A 13,453-nucleotide genomic window follows, 5' to 3' on the forward strand; every position below is an offset into this window, starting at 1 on the left:
TAATGAGCACAGCATTTGGAATATGAATGAAGATTCTGGCTCAAGCCTTTCATCTGCCCAGTATCCAGTGGTATAACAAGTCATTATAAATTCTATGAGCTTTAGTTTCCTTAACTGTAAAATGAAGATTATATAACCTATCTCAAAGGCATGTTGTGAGGAAAATGGAAGAATGTTTAATGTACCATGTTAATAAATCTAAACATACTCCATTATCCATACAAATTCCAAACCTGCCTTGAATCTATCTATACTATGGCCATATTACCTCTTGGATAATGATTATTATAACTTTATACTCTTCTGGATTAAAAAATGCATGTTCTTTTAACTGTCTGACCCTATCTATAAATTTTGAGATTTGGTAGAAAAGTCTTATTTTGATAATACTTTTGTGACTCAATTTGTATTCAGAAAACTTAGTGAACAATGAGTATGTGCCAAACTGTTTGTGCACTAGGAATACAAAGATAAAGAATCTGTGGCTGACCACGAGGGATGCACAATCTGAATATGAAGAAATAAAAATTAACTTCTAGGTAATATCAGTTTTGTTCTAGCGGTGAATTGGGATCTTTCAGATCAAAGTTAACCCTTTACTCTGTCAGGAGCAGTTAAAGCTTCACCTAAATGATGACATGACATTCCTGGTGGCTCAGACGGTAAAACGTCTGCCTACAATGTGGGAGACCCAGGTTCAATCCCCAGGTTGGAAAGATCCTCTGGAGAAGGAAATAGCAACCCACTCCAGTACTCTTGCCTGGAAAATCCCATGGACGGAGGAGCATGGCAGGCTACAGTCCATCGAGTCACAAAGAGTCAGACACGACTGAGTGACTTCACTTTCACTTTCAAATGATGACATGGTCTAAACAAGGTTTGGCCACCAGGAGAATGAAGAGAGGACAAAATGGAAAATCTCTTATTAAATGAGATCATTGTTGAAAAACAGCAAAATAAAGTTTAAAGCTGAAATTCTAACAACAAAATAGGAAACCCTCAAAAGAAGCTATGCATATATTCAATGCTCCTTTATCTAACAGAGAATTCAATAGGATGAAATAGCCTGGGAGAAGTACAATGATCACTGGCTTGAAAACTGAACTTCCATTTAGCGGTAGAAAGAGTAAAACGTTTAGTCCTCAACAGGAACAGAAGAATTATCATTTCTATTATGATTTAATAAAATTTAATAAAATTCTGATTTTATTAACGAAATAAGAAAGCAGGTTTTACAAGACCAATTCCTATGTTTCACATTTCCTTTTAATTCTCTTCTTTTATGTGCATTCATTTAGCACCTAGGTATTTCACACAGGAAGTTCAACACTTGCAAGATTTTTAAACCCTCAGCTTTGATTTTATGTCAAAAATAAACACACATAAAAGCTCTTTACAACAAAAGAAATACAGTACACTTTAAATTTCTGATTGCAAAGGTAAATCGGAATAAATCACAAATTTAAGCCAACTTGCCATCTTCATGTCGGAGGTACTGGTTTCCGCCTCTGTCTCTAGCTAAGGACCATGCCTCTCCTTCATCACTCTCACAGAACTCTACCATGCTGTTCTTATCCAGCTGCACCCATGTACCTTCAGAATTGGTTACCTAGTACATAACAAAAAGCATGATTGATTGGCTTGATTCTTTCAGAGCACTCAGGCCGAAAACCAGCAAAAAGTTTGAGCAATTATTCCAGTAACTCTCTAACATCAAGTTAGTTTCTGAAATTAAGACCACAGCCTGAGGTAAGACAGAAATCAATAAACAGTCTTGCAAAATAATGCTCACTGATGACTTCAGTAAAAATGGTATGTTTTTAAGGCACAGGATAATTCATACATAAATTTAAATGGTACCCCAAAACACGTGGCTCTTTGTTTGGCACGTAAAATGTCCTAACATAGCACACTTTCTATTAGTTAGGTTGATAGTGCCTATACTGCAAGTTGAAAGTGACCCTGACACTGAGAAATAGCATGACACACTACATCGTCAGCCGAGGCAAATGCCAGAGTGGACTAAAGAGGAATGTTATTTGCTCAGGACTTCAGTGAGACACATGGATGGGAACAAAGAAATGAAACCCTTTAAACACATCTCCATGCTGATGATTCATAGCAAATATTTTAAAGTGCTGTTCATCCATGACAGTATAGTACACATTTGTGATAACGGAAAGATATGTGCAAATACCAAACATTTATAAACAGTACAAATCATTTTACTACACTGCTTTCCCAAGAATAATTATGAGAATAAAATTGTTTTAAAAAAGCACAGAAAAATCGCATTAGTATTTTCAACACAAGTAAAGTAAAGAACATTAACATTTAAAAACCTGGGATGGAAATGACAACCTCTGGAAGAAAGAGATGCTTTGGTTGTATTATATTAAGAATGAATGTCTTAGAAGTCATGAAGCTACAAGAATCCATACCTCTCCCACTGCTTTGACTTTGTTTCCCAGAACTAACATTCCAATTGGGATACCTCTAAGGTTAGGGCAGCTTCTGATGTTGTGACCGGAAGGTCCCGTCTTCACTACCTTGTACATGCCTGGCCCTCCTCGCAAGAACGGCATATCTTGTTCTTGCATTGTGGCTTCCTGTGGGCAGCAGGAGTTTATGTCTTTGAAAAAGTCATCAGTATTAGTTTTAGGTTCCTGAAAATTTGAATAGGAAAAAGAAAGTAAACAAAATACAATCTATTATCACTTTCAACATACTCTTCTTAATAGCTTTTAAAGCAAGTTCATAATACAGCAACTAAGAAAAAGAACACATATACAGAAATAACTGAAGTGTTTGTTAACACTACATTAAAGAATCTTTCTGTTATTCAATTCTGAATAATGTTTAAAATAGAGCTGGAGAAGAAAATTATAGCAGGAGAGCAGCTGAACTTTAGCTCCTGTCCCCTCTAATTTGAGGAACAAGGCAGTACTTGATTTTACGTCTATCTGTCAGTAAACTATTTAACAATAGGAGAAACGAAAATAATTTACTATATGAACCACAACTGAAGAATTCTGCATCGTTATTATTGCATTGCTGCCTGTTGGTATGGGTTAAAAGTCTAAATCTTCATTTTCTTCCATTTTTGTTTGTAATAGCTATTAACAAACAGAAAAACAGGTATAAAAATTCTAGAGACTTATCTATAAACAGAGATAACAATGAAGAAAACTGTGCAAGAAATAAAAACCACTCGATTTTAACTAGTTATGAATAAGAGTACTTATAAGAGTTTAATAACTCACCTTTTCTTAATATAGCACAAATAAAAGTCTCGTTGATTTGCTAGACTATTATTAGACAGTGATATATTAATGCTATTAATAGAAAAAGATGATCATGTTTTAGTAGAGAGGAGAGATTAACATTAAAAAAGCAGTTTATAGAAATATAATGTATTTGGATATCAGAATTACTTCTAAAATGAATGAAAAGAACATGCCTTAAACTATTTGCTGAATCTAAATGCCATGATGAAATTACTTTCTATATAAATGCAATAAAGAGAAATAACAACCTTCCCAAAATATGGGAACATCTTTTTCCCAACTAGATGTAAACAAAAGTTCCACACTGGAAGTTCTTTCATTGTTATTATTACTTCTTTAAAACACATCTAAACTGCACTTTATAACATTTTTTTGTATTTATTTATGTGGCCGCACCAGGTCTCGGTCAGGCCACGTGGGATCTTTCAGCTATGGTATGTGGGATCTAGTTCCCCGCCCAGGGATCGGATCCAAGCCCCCTGTATTGGGAGTGAGGACTCTTAGCCAGTGGACCACCAGAGAAGTCCTGAAATTGCACTTTTAAACACAGTGATACAGGCTCTACAAATTGCTTTATTCAAATACAGTAAAAAATGATCATAATGGAACACTTATTCAAACACTTGGTTAAAATTAAATTGATACTTAGTTTTATAAATAGGGTAAAATTTAAAAATCTACTAATATATTATGCAAGATAAAATATGACTGAATAGCTCTATCCCTAAGAGTAGTATCATTCTAAAAGATATGTGTAGATGCCCATTATGTAGTAGAAATTAAAAATAAAATCATAAGGTTAAAAAATGTAGATTCAAAAATTCTCTGTACCTCTGACTTCAATATAGGATTGGTCTGGAAAAATTTTCAATCCATTATTAACCTTCACATAATATCTTGCAAATCTCATTGTGGTGATAAACAATCATCAATTTTGACTTACATAAATACAAGGAACGGACAATATTTACTTACATTTTCTATAATTTTATATCATAATAATCCAACACTCAGTTATCCATTGACAATTTCATGAAAATGAGAATTTTAACTATTTGAAAAATTTAAAATCTAAAATAAAATATGCATTTATTTACCTATTTTTGCATATGTGTAAAAATTTATACATGTGCCCACCTATAAGAATACAAAGACAGTACTCAAAATCGAGAGTAAGGTTTAAACTTTAATTGGGCCATTTTATTCACAAGGTTTTCAGTAAACATTTTAAACATTTAAAATGTCTAGAAGTGAATAATTAATTTTAGCAAATACATCATTTAGTTGTAGCAAACACAACTATTTCATAGTTTTTTTAAAGAGTAAAATTAGTCATATGTACAACTGATGTTTTAAAAATTCCATGGTATGATGTAAAAATTAAGCAAATAGTAATAGATTTAGTGAAAAAACAACTTCATTGGTCTTTATGATACATCTTGAGCATTTAATTAAGTTTTGATAATATTTCTCATTTGACCACTCAGGGTAACAGTGAGGGAAAAGTATGGGCAATAGCTAGTAATAACTGGAAGTTCTTTACTGAATGACAACATAGGAAGAGTGTATTGAAATATTTAATATTTTATTGATTAAAGAAATAATTAATAAATGTACAGCAAAGTTTATCCTTTTTTAAAAATACCTAACAGTATAAAAAGAACTGATAGACCTAAAATCACAGAACTATGTCTGTTCAAGCAATTCTAAAATTCACGTTTTATTTAATACAGAGATTTAAGACCCGGGCACCATCATATGAAACTGATGAACTGCAATCTTATTTTTTGCTCCTTGCAATTCCATCTCATTCTCCTATGAATATTCAAAATAGCACTGAGCAAATCTAGGGAAAAGAACAGAATAGTCATGGGGTTGAAATTCTCCCACTTAATAAGCAAGGTCTGAAAAAGCTAGACTTGTATATAATTGCTGGAGAAGCTAGTCATAAAATTAAATATAATATAGCAAATCTGAAGTCAAGTAAAAGTTGAATAATGCAGTCTTTGGCAGAAATAGAGGGAAAGGGTTTATGGGGAAACTCAACTGCAGTACTTTGTATGTAGATTGTTTTCGGCAAAAAATAAATAAATAAATAAAATAATCTTAAGCACAGGCTTCAAAGATACAACGTAAAGTTTGTTATACATGCTGAAATACCTGCACAATGTATGACTGTTCCTTACAGTTAACTCACCTGGGGGAAAAAAGCTTTGGAAGTCCATGCAAATACGTCCAAATCCCTGACTCCTGGGCTAGCATTAAAGATATTCTGAGTGACAAAGTTTAAGAAAGAAAAATATCAACAAAGAAAGGGAACAGGAGATGATCTGCAGAAGACGCGTTCACAGGAGTAACAACATTCTGTACGCCAGCACCAGTACCAGAATATTATTTCACTACAGGGAAACTGAAGCCACCTGAGTAAACCACACAGCAAAAAAATTCTCATATGTAAGTTTTTGTCAAAAGCTCTCCATGGATATAGTGTGTCATGCCATTTGCTACAATTAAGAGTCAGACATTGATATCAAGCTTAAGACAGTGCAAGAAGGACAACTTAAAACTCCTTTAAACGACTGACGTATCTGTTCCAGTAAAGCCAGATTTGTTTTATTATTAAAAAAAAAAGTCTGCTGTTTATAAAGACAATGGGAAGAATACAGATTGTATAGATAGTGTAACTAGTACTACGAACAATAAACGCATGTAATTAATATATGTGAACTTGTTATTACTTTTTTAAGTACAAAAAAAATCAGAAAGTAAAAAAAGTCTAACTCATTTTTTCACTTTTGCTCTCTTCTGTAAGTGGGAAAAAAAATCACTTGGAAATGTTACTAAAAGCTGTTAGCAAATTTGATAAGAAAGACATAGAGAAAAAAAAATCTGAATTTTTATCAAAAGGTAGACCTAGTTTTCTCCATTTCAAAAGTTTAGGAAATGCACAGAGCATTTAGAATCTCTACATACAGTCTAAAAATATTCTGTTAAGGAACAATCAATTCACAGCAACACGGTCCCAGAAGAAATAACATTTTCATAAAATGTTTTCATGACAATTAAAATGATATACATCTACATAGATATATCATTCTATTAAATATATTTACTTGATCTGAACTGAAAATCTTTTCAGAAACTAGCACTTACACAATTTTACTGCTTATATAAACACAAAAAAAGAGGACATTAAAAATGTTAATGAAAGTTATGAACAACAAAATTCTCAACCAACTGTAAGCCACTTTACATAATGAGAATTTATTTCATCTTCTCCAGTTCTGTATCTTCCTCATGTATATACGTATATGGACAGATATAGATACATATCCATATATATATACCTCTGCTAACACAGAAATAAAAGACATATAAAAGCCAGGGAAAAAGCACTTCTATTAATGTGTCTACAGATAAATGCAAAACAAAAACAAAAATCAAAGCTCCCTCCACATTTAAAAATAGATAGCAGACAGGGTACTTTCTCTTTAGGTGAAGTGCATACATATTGCAAAGCATTCTGAAATGCCATTTTGGGGGTGAAAAGGTGTCCTTATTGGTTCATCCATGTATATAAGAATTTGTGGAGTATTTGCTCAAAGGTTTTTCTCCTTTTCAGAGAATAGTGGTACAGACTTTTGGACTAAAACTATATCAATGTTTTTTAGCACATTCTATTTTTTAGCATAATTTTTTTCTAATATTAAAAGCAATGTGAAAAACATTGTAAGAAGTATTACAGATTGAGTTAGGAATAAAGAAGCTATGTGGTGACTTGACAATTTAAAAAATTTTATATTTATTTCAGTGTTTAAACTCACTGAGTCTGACAGCATGAGTTAGTATGTACTCATGCTAACCTGAAATAGCTTGAGATATCTTAAAGTGATGTAACTGCTAATCATGGTAACAAATTGCCAATACAATTTGTACATGTTAATTATATGTGGATTCAAATTTGACACATCTTTTGCTTTGTTCTACATTTGTAGAAAATTCTTAGTGTACACTGGTTTATTGTAAGGCTATTTTAAAAACGTAGTGTCCTAACAATGCTGCATTTATCAAGTATCAAAAAAGCACCAAACAGAAAACTGAAGTTTAAAAATAAAATATACTTCATAGTTCCTTTTGAAAATATAGGAAAACTTAATCTAAAGATATGAACAGGCATGAAAATATTAATTTCTCAAAGTCTCAATTTCTCACCATTAAAACATATAAATTAGTTTTCATATTGCATAACTTTATAGACTGAGTACCATTATATATGTATGTATGTATATACATATATATGCATACAAAAATATACACATATCTACAATAATCTAAGTCATCTTATCCTCAAAGACTAATCTGAAGGCAAAAAAGTTCTGCCAAATAAAATTAGAAAACTAAAGTATGCTAAAAATCTAACTAAATTGATGAGCACCAAATTGCAGCTCTAAGACAATAAGCTTCAGAGCACAGAAGAGACAAAATAAAAGAATAATTTTTATGGTGAAATACATGACCAAACATGCCCAATGCTTGAGCACAGAGTTAGGAATTACCATTTTTAAAGTGAAAAAAGATAAGTACCTCAGGAGAATTAAATACAACATATATACCATGACAGTGTTATTTTAAAGGCCTCAATTCCATTCTGTTTAGGAAACTTAAATGTCAAGCTTAAGAATGAAATGAAGCATTTGACACCCATTTAAGGGCAACATATTTATTAATGGTGTATTAAGTAAATATTTAGTATTTACTAAGACTAAAAAACAGGTCTATGCATACACATACACACAAATTTGCTAAGAAAACAAAACTAAGAAATCTGGGGTATATTAAAGCTGTGACTACCATGCATCATTAGGTATCCCAAAAGAATTAAACTGGACATAAAATGCATGAAATATATGCTAATTTTACCAAATACTCTGAGTAATGTTATATGAGAGAATATCGAATGATATTTTTCCTCCTCTCCTCCAAATCTTCAGAGTCCCCAAATTTGAAAAAATCAACCTACTTTCTATATGTGAACATCAGTCAGCCTAAGTAGGTAGAAAGTGGTTTGTATAACTGATGGAGACTCAAGTTGCTTCTATAAGAATGTGAATTATATTAGCATTGTAAATATATCTTTGAATATTTCTAATGAAGTATTGCCTGGAAAATCCCATGGACGGAGGAGCCTGGAAGGCTGTAGTCCATGGGGTCACTGAGGGTCGGACACGACTGAGCGACTTCACTTTCACTTTTCACTTTCATCCATTGGAGAAGGAAATGGCAACCCACTCCAGTATTCTTGCCTGGAGAATCCCAGGGGTGGGGGAGCCTGGTGGGCTGCTGTCTATGGGGTTGCACAGAGTCGGACACGACTGAAGTGACTTAGCAGCAGCAATGAGGTATCATCTACTTTCCTTGATATAAACTTTATCACTCAACCTCACAATGTTAAAAGACCTCATTTTTGACAAAGTAGACAATGAAGTGTGCTTATAAATTTCAAATCACTAGTATCTATTTTTATAACAGAAGTAAACTTGCTTTCCAAAAAATTTAGGCTCTACCACAGGCACTCAAATGTTTCCCACGTCACGTGCATAAATTATTTTTTCTCTCTTTTTAAACTTATTATTTTCCCTGGTGTATGAAACATTCTATCAGCTTAATGTGTAGCTTCCAAATCTTAAGAATTTTAATTTAAAACCAGCTTTCCCCAGGTATCCTTGAACATACATCACAGTATTCATTCTCATTTAATCATTAGGGTTATGAGCATTTGTATTTATTTAATTGTGGAATTCTAGCCAAAATAATATGATTTTTATAGCTATATTTACTTTATCCTCTTATAACTGTATCTGCCCTTATGTCTTCACTAGATGAATATAGACTAAACACACAAGCACAGGCTCTGGAATTATATGGACTGGAGTTTTAGAACTAGCTCCACTACTTACTACTTATGATCTTGGAAGAATAGTTCTCTTCTCTCATTGGAAAAATGAGAATGATACAAACTTAACATCAAATGGATATACTGAAAATTAAATGCGAGAATAAAGGTAAGGAGCATAAGACAGTCAGAAATTATTTTAAGCAGTATCATCATACCAAATGCTAAGAATTAAAATTTAGCATTCAACAAATTTTGAAAGTCTGCCACAAACTAAATGAAATATTTAACACTTTGGAAGAAACACACAGGAGTAAGAGGGGATCTTAATTGAGTCCTAACCCTTAAGGAGCTTAGAAACAGAAATAAGAGTTATATAAATACAAATGGGCTAAAGAGAAGGAAAACAAACTAAGCATTATGAGTAGCTGGAGAAGATGTAAGCCTTTTCTGCTTTTACAGACAAAGTGCTACCTGAGCAGGAAGGGAGAAAGTTAATTTCCCCAGTATGTAGAATCTTTCTGTCCTCAATTCATGCTTCACCCTTATTAACTATTTATTAGTTACCAAACGCAGCATGCCTTCATAACCTTGGATATTTGATTCTCTAATGTGAAATTCCTTCACTCTGTTGTGGCAATTTTTTTTTGAAAACTCCTCAAATGTCACCTCCTAAGTGAAGCCACTCTGTAACTCATCACAGTGCAACTTAACTTGGTGAACACAGTACATCTATCACATTACACAGCGAGCACTCTAAGAACAAGAATTGCACTCTTAATTATTTTGTATTCCCTCCCCTCTACCTCTCCACCCAACACCTTCTTCCCAGCTTAGTGTCTGGTACATAGCTGGGACTCATATGTTGAATGAACAATTAGTGAAGCGATAACTAACTATATGGACAAACAATGTCAACAGAAATTTTGGGGCCTGGCCAATTAGGAAAGTAATAGAAAAGTTAGGGGCGGGGGAAAGGAAGCAAAAGCATTTTAGACAGACAAAATAACATAAACAGAGACTAAAATGTAATGTTAAACAGTGTATTCTAAAAGGGGCAATAAGTCTAACAGACCATGAGTACCTCACAAGGAAGTATCTGTGTTCTTCATAGTTATCCTGATTCTTGCCACTGATTTTAAAATGGTTTTAGAAAGAACACTCATAATATGAATGTCTAATGCAATTTAATCTCTAAACAAGAGCATTACTAAAGTCATATTTGAACCGAATTAGGATGTCATTATTTTTTAGTAAAGTAATGACATTTAAGGGCTTCCCTGGTGGCTCAGACAGTACAGAATCTGTCTTCAATGCAGGAGAACAGAGTTTGATCCCTGGGTTGGGAAGATCCCCTGGAGAAGGGAAAGGCACTCCACTCCAGTATTCTTGCCTGGAGAAGCCCATGGTCAGAGGAGCCTGGCGGACTACAGTCCATGGGGTCACAAAGAGTCAGACAGGACTGAGCGACTAACCCTTTTACTTTCAATGACATCTAAATAGAACTGCTGCCAGTCAGGCCAAAATGTGACTAAAGAACATATCTACAACGAAAACCAGGGTTCTGCAATATGAGTACAAAACCAGGTCAGGGTAACAAAAGTTACTTTAAAGTTTATTCTAAATACTGCTACTTATGGTAATCTTTTTAAAAAACAGATCGTCAAATATTCAGTGTTCAGTTTCCAATCCCTACCCCTATTCTCCCCTTCAGTTTGCTTAAGTCAGGCTCCAAATATGGTACATCCATTCATGTGAACACAAAACTGTTTTAACTAGAGAAAGTTGAACACGTTGATGTAAAGACTGCTCAAGGCAACTTTTTGGTACTTTTGCATCTTTTTAAGTGAGTGGCATCAGTCCTTGATAATCTCTAATTTTCTCTCAAATCTGCCAGCTTTCTGTTTAACTGAATAGTTTTTACAATGGTTAGCCATAACTGACAGCTGATTCATTCACCAACGAAGTAGAAAAAGGCAGAGTGGGTGGCAAGTTATTTCTCCAGTAGTAAAAGTAAGAGACGCAAAGGAAGCGGCAGCAAAGTGCATCTCTTTCGCTGTATTAGTTCCCCGAGGGGAGGAGATGGAATCATACGCTCTGTCCTGCAGAGTAAGGTACTCGCGAAGAGCTTACTGACTGTCGAGGCCTGTCCTGGTCCTCAAAATCAAACCCCTGGGAAATCAGCCTGTTCCTGCCTACGCCAGGCTCTGACTCCAGTTCTCATCTAACACCCACACTGAAGCAACTTTGTACCAGTTCTGTCTGAAGCCCCAGGCCGGATGTCACACACACCCTCTGTCCTCTTTGGTCACAAACACACAATGCAAATCCTTACTTAGGTCATCTACCTGTCCTCTTATTTTTATACCAGAACTGCGCTAGGCTTCTTCCTGATCCAACAGCTAATTATTCCCATTTGTCCCATAACTTTATACTGTACCTAATGGGACCCTTTCTCTGATGGTAAATGAACTCACTTTCAAACCTCACAGGTCACAGTGTTGCCAGCACCTGTATATGTGGATGTGGCCACATTAACGATCCATTTCATTCAATAAAATGCTCTAAGTATGAAATCAATTTCAAATATGCTACATTATCACACAAATTGCCTGTCTCTTCCCAGATCTTTTAGTATAGTGCATTCACTATACTGTTGCATTTTATTAAGACCTCCGAGTCCCTTGGACCCTCCACTAATCCTTTCACATTTCTAACTTAAGCTGCAACCCACAGCTGGTGCTCTCAATCGCTCTTTCATCAGCATCTGAAATTCCCTTTTGTCCCTATTTTCCTGTCACAGCAGCCCAGGAAGTTCCGGCCAGCACTGTCTGCTTTCCTGGCTTTCTTAATTCTGGAGACCCAGGGCCATGGGGGAAGAAGGGTGTCTCCAGAATGCATCTATCCAGCGGTCTCACTGGGTCCTTCGTGGCACAACAGTCCCCAAACAAGTAGTTTTCTTTGTCAGATCATGCTATTTCTCTCAAATATTACTACAAATTCTTATGGCTTTTCTAAACTCTCTAACATAACTCAAGTTGTTTTAGTCTCAGCTAATGGCTTTTCTCTTTTCTCTATGGAAATGATGGTTTCTTTCACCTCTTCCCTCTCTCCCTCATTCCTAAAAACTTACCTACTGCCACACATACCATCTCCTTACTCACAGAAACAATTTACCAGTGTGCCCTCAATTCCATTTTTTCCTCCTTTTCAGCCTTCAGATTCCTTGTCTGTATCTTTGATGCCCACCTTTTTCACTGGCATCTTTTAATTTATAATGATCTCAAGTCACTATCATCCTTAAAATTAAGGAACCAGAAAAATCTCAGCTTTCTCAGTGATACCAGATACTCTGAGTTACTTACATCCAAAGAGAATTCATGTCATGTTTCAACATACAGACAAACTAGAAAATACCAAAAGCTCCTTACTTTTGCTTTCTGTCTCCAATTAAGTCAGTGATAACCTCTTCATTCACTCACACAGCAGTGAAAAGCCATTGAGTATTTGTATGGCTCACTCCATTTACCTCCTCTCCCTCTGACCACAAGATTGTCTGCTAAAAACCATCTCTTGGCTAAAGTTTAAAAGCATCAGGTAACAGAACATGAGGATTCCAAAATGAAGCCATGGAATTCAGAATACTTCCTGCTCATCCTTGCTACCTTTGTTTATTCTCTTGTTTTGTTTGTATGAATATCCTCCTCCTCTAAAAGTAACTCCTCAAATGAGCCACAAAGGAATTAGGAAAAAAAATTTTTGAAGCAGAGATAATTTTGAAGTCATAAAGATAATATAATATAACATAATGCCTTATTAGGGCCTTAAAATACACAAAACCCTATATTGGTCAAAATTTAAAATATAAACTGCTAACAAAATAAACACAATGGCTACTGTAATTACTGCTTTAAAATATCATCTTCATTATCCTGAAGAATATCTGGCTACTATAATGAGAGATAGATTAAAACCATTCATTTAAGGGCAAGTTTCTAGCCCTAGATTAAAAAAAAAAAAAAAAGGCAGTAGACCAAAACTCTCTTGACTTTCTTTATCAGGCATCTATTAGTTAACAATATATAGACAGCTTCTTTCCCCATTGTAGTATATAAAACAAATACAAAAGAACAGAAAAAAGAATGTGATTACTAAATGCAAACAGAAGTTCTATTATGTTCTTCTCACAAGCATCATTTTGTATAACCACCCTTTTGGAGAACATTACTCTGGACTATTAAGGAGAAAAACAAACAACACAGTGACTGATCTG

The 13,453-nt window shown here is 34.4% G+C and overlaps 1 protein-coding gene across 2 annotated transcripts in view; it reads right to left on the reverse strand.

Moving 5' to 3' along the window:
- Positions 1 to 13,453, reverse strand: part of MYCBP2 (MYC binding protein 2) — a 267,214-nt gene that overhangs the window by 62,907 nt on the left and 190,854 nt on the right. Inside the window, exons 36-38 of one of the 2 annotated variants that reach the window (XM_040266904.1) lie at positions 5,485 to 5,559; positions 2,442 to 2,666; positions 1,477 to 1,609 (exon numbers count right to left, since the gene is read on the reverse strand). In XM_040266904.1, the coding sequence (XP_040122838.1) occupies positions 1,477 to 1,609; positions 2,442 to 2,666; positions 5,485 to 5,559 (433 nt within the window). The remainder of the gene's footprint in view (positions 1 to 1,476; positions 1,610 to 2,441; positions 2,667 to 5,484; positions 5,560 to 13,453) is intronic. The other variant, XM_040266905.1, reaches the window with a different exon arrangement.

This window comes from Oryx dammah, unplaced genomic scaffold, assembly GCF_014754425.2.
Source record: "Oryx dammah isolate SB20612 unplaced genomic scaffold, SCBI_Odam_1.1 HiC_scaffold_24, whole genome shotgun sequence".
NCBI classification, from domain to species: domain Eukaryota; kingdom Metazoa; phylum Chordata; class Mammalia; order Artiodactyla; family Bovidae; genus Oryx; species Oryx dammah.